This window comes from Echinops telfairi, unplaced genomic scaffold, assembly GCF_000313985.2.
Source record: "Echinops telfairi isolate 266 unplaced genomic scaffold, ASM31398v2 ScPeMD7_7458;HRSCAF=8496, whole genome shotgun sequence".
NCBI classification, from domain to species: domain Eukaryota; kingdom Metazoa; phylum Chordata; class Mammalia; order Afrosoricida; family Tenrecidae; genus Echinops; species Echinops telfairi.
In genome coordinates, this window is record NW_022111358.1 from 34,271,519 (window position 1) to 34,279,592 (window position 8,074).

At 52.8% G+C, this 8,074-nt stretch overlaps 1 protein-coding gene across 1 annotated transcript in view; it reads left to right on the top strand.

The window, feature by feature from the left end:
- The window catches only part of METTL2A (methyltransferase 2A, methylcytidine), a 10,753-nt gene extending 4,949 nt beyond the window's left edge, over positions 1 to 5,804 (top strand). Inside the window, exons 6-9 of the mRNA XM_004707261.2 lie at positions 913 to 1,052; positions 2,567 to 2,673; positions 4,146 to 4,211; positions 4,860 to 5,804. Of these exons, the coding sequence (XP_004707318.1) occupies positions 913 to 1,052; positions 2,567 to 2,673; positions 4,146 to 4,211; positions 4,860 to 5,014 (468 nt within the window). The 3' untranslated portion in view covers positions 5,015 to 5,804. The remainder of the gene's footprint in view (positions 1 to 912; positions 1,053 to 2,566; positions 2,674 to 4,145; positions 4,212 to 4,859) is intronic.
- The last annotated feature ends 2,270 nt before the right edge of the window (positions 5,805 to 8,074 follow it).

Consider the following 8,074-nt stretch of genomic DNA (forward strand, 5'->3'; position numbering starts at 1 on the left):
GAAAATCGAGACAGAGGGATTCAGGGAACACAGTGGGAACAGGTGCTGACTCCCCGAGGGGCGCAGCCGGTGTCAGGAGCACTTTCTGTACAAACTCGGATGGGAACCGCGTTTGCTCTCAACTTTTACTGAAAACACAATAAAGCTGGGGGTGGGTGCCCTGGCCGGCTCACATTGTCGTGGCCCCTCGCTGCCCGGTGCTCACGCGTGCTCCCTCATAGGTCCTCCCTCCCCAGGGATAGCTGTCTGCTACCAAAGCTCCTGAAGCGTGGCCGGTTGTCACTGCCCGGCTGGTAACCCCCCTTCCCCTGCTTGGGCTGCCAATGGCCACTGGGCACCCAGTCCCATTGTCTGGCCGGGAGAGGGGTGGATACCCTGAGAAGTGTCTGGTTCCACAGCAGCCCGGCCCAGAACTGGCTGTCGATAATGGGAGGCCAGTTATGTTAAGACTTTATTGACTGCCAGCCTTCCCTGGTTGAGAGCCTTTTTAAGTCACGCTTAGGAAACACGTTCCGTCCCATGTGAAATGTCTGTTGCCTCCAGAGCTTCCCCGTCATTTTCCGGCCCTGGGGAGTGGCTCTGTCAGCAGGAGCCAGGCAGACCAGGCGGCATAGCCCAAAGGGACAGGGAAGCAGAGTCAGCAAGGTTCTGTTTTAAAAGCCTGTGGTGTCCACTTCCAGTCTGCCTATCCCCCTCCCCAAAGTGCTTTGCTCTGCTGGGTCCAGAGCAGGTGAGGGCCAGGCATGCCCCATCGCGATGGCCGGAACCGACGGGTGGTTCCTGCAGCGGCGCGTGGGGGAGCCAGCCCCGGCAGCTGACACTGCCACTCGGTCTGGTTGTGTCAGACCCACCGGCTCCTCCCATGGTCAGCTCAGCGTGCCCGTTTGTGCGTCTCTCCCGCTGTCGCTGCAGACAAATCCGGAGTATGACCCTTCTCGGTGCCTGGCCTTTGTGCACGACCTGTGTGATGAAGAGCAGAGCTACCCGGTGCCCAGCGACAGTCTCGATGTCATCGTCCTCATATTTGTTCTCTCGGCAATTGTTCCAGACAAGTAAGTGTTCCGTCCCTCCCCGAACCAATCGTGTAAGAAGACGACGCTGCTTTGAGTGGGGGCATGGAGCTCCGGGCTGGGCCCCAAGAGAGCAGCCGTCTGCTCCATCGCTGCATGGCCATGTACCCGAGCATCTCAACCGGTTTCTTTTGTTTGCTGTTAGGCCCAACTTTTGCCCCTTCCTCGGATTATCATTAAATCACCCCGGAGAACAAGGGCGGAAGCGTGAATGGAAAGGTGGAGAAATCCCGTACACTCTCCCAGCAGGTGGTTTGGGAACTGCGGTGCCACTGTTAGATAACGGCCCGTGGCTAGCCCCTGCTCGGGGTAAGGGAATGGAAAGGCGGATCCCATGCCATTGGGATTGGAGAGGAAATAGCTGCTGTCCCTGAAAGGGTACTGCCCAAACCTGGTCCCTGTGCAACCGCTGGCTCAAGGAAAGCCTTCGTCACGGCTGGGGCGCCCTCGGATGCCACCAGAGCCCCTCCTTCCTGATGCCAGTTAGGTCGGGACGGGAGCTTGACACATGCCGGGGGTCTGCAAGGAGCCCAGGACCAGAGCCTGGGCTCGCTGCTGGCCCCAACTTGGGCGAGTAACTGAACTTCAGCTGTGTTTCCTACAGAACTCATCCAGCCATCTAAGGATACTGTGAGGGTAAAATGACGGCATTTAAATGCTACAAATTTTTTAAACCCTATGGACTGAAACATAACACTAAAAGTTTCATCATTTCAAATGTAAACATTTACCTTTTTCTTTTTAAGTTTTTTTTTCTTTTTGAGTTTTATTGGCATATAATTCGGTAGTTTAGTCACATCAAAAAGAGTTATACAATCATCACCATAATCTAGTTTAAAGTGTTTTCTTAAACACGCTGTTATTAGCTCCTCACTTCCCCTTGGCCTCCCCCTGCCCTACCCCCAAGAAACCATTAATCCAGTTGCTCTCTATACATTTACCGATCCTGGCTTTTGTCAAACATTTAATTAGAAGTAACATTTCTGTTAAGTTTGTAACTCACCGGTTGTCTTCTCTGGAAGCTGAACTCTGTACCTGGACTTTGGGGGCATGTTATGAAAGGGTACCTGTAAACAGCACTACGGACTGTACCACCATGTAGATAAGTCCTTGAGACTAAATCTTCATTTAGCAAACTCTCTTAAACACCCTGGGCACTGCAGCCAGAAGGGTAGCAGGTGCTGCATCAAAGAGTTCCCGCCTGGGTGTGGAGGTGCATCAGTAGTGGTGTATCTCCCTTTCCCGCCAACCCCTTCTCCCCCCAGCTGGGTGGTCAGGACTCTTTCAGGCCAGGGAGCAAATGTGAAGTCCTCTCACAGAGCTGCCTTCAGCACAGGTGCTGTCCGCTCTGCGGGCTCAGGAGGCCCAGGTGAGGGGCATTCTGGCACCTGCTTGGATCTAATGGGTGCACGGGGCCAGGCGCTTCTGGGAGCTCCCACACAGATGAGCCTTGCCCCTAAGGAGATCTGATCGATGTGCCCTCCCTCCGCCCCCAGGATGCAGAAGGCTATCAGCAGGCTGAGCCAGCTTCTGAGGCCGGGGGGCATGATGCTGCTGCGTGACTACGGCCGCTATGACATGGCGCAGCTTCGCTTCCGGAAAGGTCTGTGGGTCAGCATAAAGGAATGACCAGACGGCACAGGTGGTGGTCTGCAGAAGACAACAGTCGGGTGACCTAGGGCTTGTGGTCTAGATCTTTGTAACCAAGCCTGAGCAACATGTTCAAAGGGAAGACAGTTGATTACATAAGTGACTTTACACGTGTGTATTCAAAACGCAGTGTCATGGGGTTGCTGCCGACTCGGCTGCCCGACAGGGCAGGGAAGAGCTGCCCAGGCGTCTCCCAGACTGCAGCCGTGTACAAGCAGAAAGCCCCACATTCCTCCCACGCAGAGAGTTGATCCACCAGCAAGGGCCGGCGGGAAATGCAGGACCCAGTGAGCCTCTGTAGCCAGGCGGAGGGGGAGCAAGGTGATGCAGCTCAGCATCCCAGAGCCACGAAGCCACCGGTCGTATCTGGACTCGGGGTGTGTGCTGTGGGTGATCTCAGCTGCAAAAAGTAAACTTCAAAAGGTTTCTGTTAAAAGAAATCATTCCGAGGAAATCTCTTCTGTGCGTGTCACAGATCACGGGTTCACTGATGCTCATGCTGTTCAAGTTGCTGGCGGCAAACCGGTCAGGGAAATCGAAATGGGGAGGAGCACTGCGCATCTGTTCACAGCAGCGCACGGTCAGTGGCCAGTAAGGGCTCGTGCAGATAGAATGGATGCGTTGCATTACACATCCAAAAAGCCATGAAATTGGCAAATGTGTGGACAGAGGTGGTCAGGGAACTGATGCTGGGAGAACCACTCCTGAACGCTGCTGCTGAGCAGCCGGAGGGGGGGGGTTCCACTGCTGGCAGAACCCGGAGGCAGGCCTCATCCCTGCCACTGTCGCTTCACTCCACCCCTCCTCCTCGTGGGAAAGACGCCATAGAAATAGAATCAAGTCCAGAGCGTGTGTGCAAGCCACTTCCAGGGCCACCCCACACCTGGCAGGACTCCTGTCCCGTCTTCCTAGGCGAAGAACGCAGTGTGCAAATCAGTCTTCCAAACAGACACTGAAGAAAGGGGATTCACACACCATCTACAGGGGAGGTGCCGACTACCTCCCGTCGGGGCCTACTGTCTTACACGTGTGCGGGGCCTGGTCCTTTATGAAAGACATGCTTGTTCCGAAAACACCAGACACTGCCTAGCGAGCATCTCCAGCCCACTGCCATCCAGCCCGTCCTGGCTCCTGCAAGGCCCCTGACAGTGCCCTGACTCAGTGCTCCTGCAGGTGTCCAAGACTGAATTTGTGGAAGAAGAAGGGTGAGGCTTGCTGCCCCCATAAAGCATTCCTGTCTCAGAAACCCACAAGGGCAGTTCTGCCCGGTCCTGTAAGTCAGACTCCACTCAATGGCAATTTGAAACCCAAGAAAGGACTGGGTCCCTCGACCCCGGGAATTCCAACCTCAGTGCACATGTGCGTGACCCTGACATTCAGAGAAATGCGGTACTTGTTCCTGAGTTTGACCCTGTCACTCCGCAGGTCAGTGTCTGTCAGAACATTTCTATGTGAGAGGTGACGGCACCCGAGTCTACTTCTTCACACAAGGTAGGAAGGCGCCCACCTGCGGTCCCTAACCTTGCAGAGGAGCAGTCACTTCATCTGGCCCTACCCCTCCCTGCGTTCTCTGCCTCTCACTCCACTGCTCCCTGTTCTCCAATAGGCTTGGTCATGTGCCCACCCCTCCCCCTCTCCGCCTCTGCCCTTCCCCTCTCCCACCTGGTCCACCTGGGAAACTGAGCTGGGATGAGTGCTTTTCTCTCGGGTTCCAGTGTAACCATCTGTTTGCTGGGACTCTGCCCCAGCCCCCAGCTCTCCTCCTTCTACAGAGCCTCCATTCTTGGGCCACGAGGTGTCTGCCACCTGCTGGGCCGCTTGAGCCTTTGAAGCTGCCTTGGCATTCTTGTGTGCAGGGGCTTGGCTTGTAATTTTAAGGTGACCCTCTGACTTGCTTGGCCCCCGTTCACCTTAAAAATTACCCCCCACCCATCATTGCCCCTTCCCTCCCCCATGCAGCCAGGCCCACAGTTGCCTTCTCCCAGCCACCACATTCAGCCCTGCTGAGCCTCTGAAAGTAGCTACATGGCAATGCAGCCATCAGCCGGGAGCCTGCCCTGCCTGGGGCTTGGGGGCGGGTGGAGAGTAGCAGGCAGAATGCGTTTTCGGGGAGCAAGGGGAGCCTCTCTTCCTCACTAGATGAACTGGACACCCTTTTCACTGCTGCCGGGCTGGAGAAAGTTCAGAACCTGGTTGACCGCCGGCTGCAAGTCAACCGGGGGAAGCAGCTGACCATGTACCGAGTCTGGATTCAGTGCAAATATCGCAAGCCTCTGTTGTCCGGCACCGGCTGAGAGGCACCGGCTGAGAGGCACCGGCTCCCCTCCACATGGGCTGGGGCGTCCCGCCTGCAGCAGACATCCACAAGCCACGTCACGTTAGTGGCGAGCCAACCAAGGACTCCAGCAGCCTTCGCGAACCTCGGGGACGTTACTTTTTATCCAGATTCTAACAGTTCAACTGCTTTTTATGTGTGACGCTCTTTAATACATCCTTTTTCAGAGACTGTCTCCCCATTCTAATGAGAACTTTTATCTGTGGGACTCTTAACGTTAGAGAGCCTCGAGACTCTGTCCCCATGTAAGTGTGTTGTAGATGATAATAAAGTGGTTGGAATGTTCGTTGTGCTACTACGGTATTTGGAGTTCACGTACTTCGGCTAGGTAAATGCGAAGATGAATAGTTTCATAACTAACATAGGAGGCTCGAGGGGGAAGAACTGTATCCCTGTATGAAGGTTTACTTGACTCAGAAAGCCCCTAAAGAGCTTCAAAATGGGGTTTCCACTGAAGGACGGGGTCCTGGTCTCCACTTAAGGCCATAGATGTTTCTAAGCACACTCCCCCGAAGCACCTAGTGAATAGAGAGATTCTTCGGTACTGCTTTTTAAATGCTCTTTTTCGGTTGGTGCCCTTAACTGTTGGATACAAAGACTTTAAGGGACTTAATTTTAGCTGCACTGCGTCACTGTGACCACTGGTCACCCTGCTACACTTTGATGTCCTGTCTTTTTCAGTTGCCACCTTTTTGTTTCTGTTGGTGTGATCTTTATTTTAGCAAATACATTTTTGCTACATTCCTGTATTTTGAATTGTCAGCTTACAAGTTCACATAAATGCTGTATTGTTTTGTTTAAGTGAAGTGCACCAAGAGCAAAGTTGTTTTTCATTTTAATAACCAAAAATCTCAGGAAATGGGAGTCTTTCTCACCAGGAAAAAGAAAACCCTGAGACCTGAAAGGGGGCCAGACTCCAGTACCCCCTCCACTGGTCCTGATGTCTCCAGAGAAGGAAGTCGTGCCTTTATAGACGAGCGGCATGGATGCCATGGTTGTGGGTGGTCCACAAACCCACCCAGCAGGACCAGGAAAAAGGCCTGATGACTGGTTCCTGTTAGGAGCCGCCAAGAGAACCCTGTGGAGCAGTTGACACGGGTGTCGCCACAAGGTATAACAAATCATAGTAATTAATATAACAAAGTAGTGTATGCCCTATGGAGCCCTGGTGGTGTAGTGGTTAGGTGTTGGGCTGTGATCCGCATTGTCGGCAGTTCAAAACCACCAGCAGCTCTGTGGGAGAAAGACTGCGCTGTCTATTCCCGTAAATAGTTATAGTCTCAAACCCCCAGGGTCACTGAGCGTCAGCCTGACTTAATGGCAGTGAGAGAGGTTGAGTGTACGGTGTTGGTTTGGACTCAAAGTAACCCTACATGACAGCTGCCCTTCACGTTTCCAAGGGAGCCCACTGGCAAAGTGGTTACGTGCTCAACTGCTAACCACAAGATCCGGCAGTTCGAAACCACCAGCTGCTCCTTGGGAGGAAAATGAGGCCTTCTGCAGTGTGGGCTATAGGGTCACTGTGAGTTGGGATCTACTCAGTAGCAGTGCGTTTGGTTGGGTCTTTTTTTATTACTCAATGGGCGCAGGTCACCTGGTCGTTCACCAGGGAACAGCGAACAGGCTCAACTGCTGACCTTTGATTAGGAGCCGAGCACTGATCAAGTGCATCCCCAGGGCTCTGCTGGACGAGGGTGTGTGTGCGCGTGTAGCATCGGCGATTGGTTAAGTGCTCTGCTGCTAACTGTAAGGTCAGTGGTTTGAACCTACCAGGAACTCTGCAGGGACAAGCTGTGGCAATCTGATTCTACACAAATGACAACCTAGGAAGCCCTGTTGGGGGCAGGCCTCTCCGGTAGTCGCTATGAGTCGGAATTGACTAGCTGGCGATGGTTTTTTTCTCTCACCTAGATAAGCTATAAATACTCCCCCTCCCCCACTCCAGGGGAACATGGGTGAAGGGAGGCAGCGGATGGTGTAAGATATAAAAATAATTTTAAATTTATCAAGGGTTCGAGGGGGGGAGGGAATAAAGAACTGATACCAAAGGCTCAAGTAGAAAGAATGTTTCTAAAAGGATGATGGCAAGAAATGTACAGATGTGCTTGATACAATTGATGTATGGTTTGTTTAATAAGAGCCCCCAATGAAGTGATTTCTATTTTTAAAAAAGAGAGACTTGATTAGTGAAAAGCCGTGTGGAGTCAGACTGTAGTCCAAGCCCTATGCAAAGAACAGCTCGTGTTTTCGTGCCCTTGACACAGGAAGATTACAAACTGTAACTTTGTAGATTGTCCTTCAAATAGCCTTTGTTGTTGTTTCCCAGGGTGGGGGGCTGTGGTTTTAGGTGGAGGTGCTGGCCATGATGCTGTGCCCCACCCCCATCACATGCCCCAGGGGCTGCAGGATTGTGACGTTCCTATGATCAGTTCATGGAGGGGAGGTCTGCCCAACTTCCCCTTGAGAAAGGTGTTAGTATCTCATTCTTCATCAAACTTGTGCGCTCCACTGGATGGTTGCTATAAAGCTCGTGCAACACTGGCTTCCTGATTTTCTCATTCCTTCAACTCTTGGCATTTTGCTGTAAGGAAAAGCCACCTCTCCTTATTCATTACTTAATACAGGCTCATGGATTCTATTTTATTCCATGGTGATCATCTAGGACTAGCATTTTGATGCTCTTACTGTCCCAGATTTGGCCCCTGGCGCCCCTTCAAACAGAGGTGTCCCCATTATTCTCTGAGCACCTCGGGGCACACGATGTTCCTGGCTCGCTGTGCCAGCTCCACCTCAGCTTGAAGCGGCCCTTCTCCCCAGCGGCCTGCTCCCTTCGGCACAGAGGGGTGTGTCGGAACCAGCAACAAGACGCGGCGTGTTCTGATTGCTATCAGGACCTGTTACCAGGCTTTCTGAGTAACTGAGAATCTATGTATTTTCACATGGGTCATGTTCAGCTACATTCCCCACCTATCTGTTGAGACCAGTGAGTCCAGATCAATACTCTCTTTGACTTCAGTCC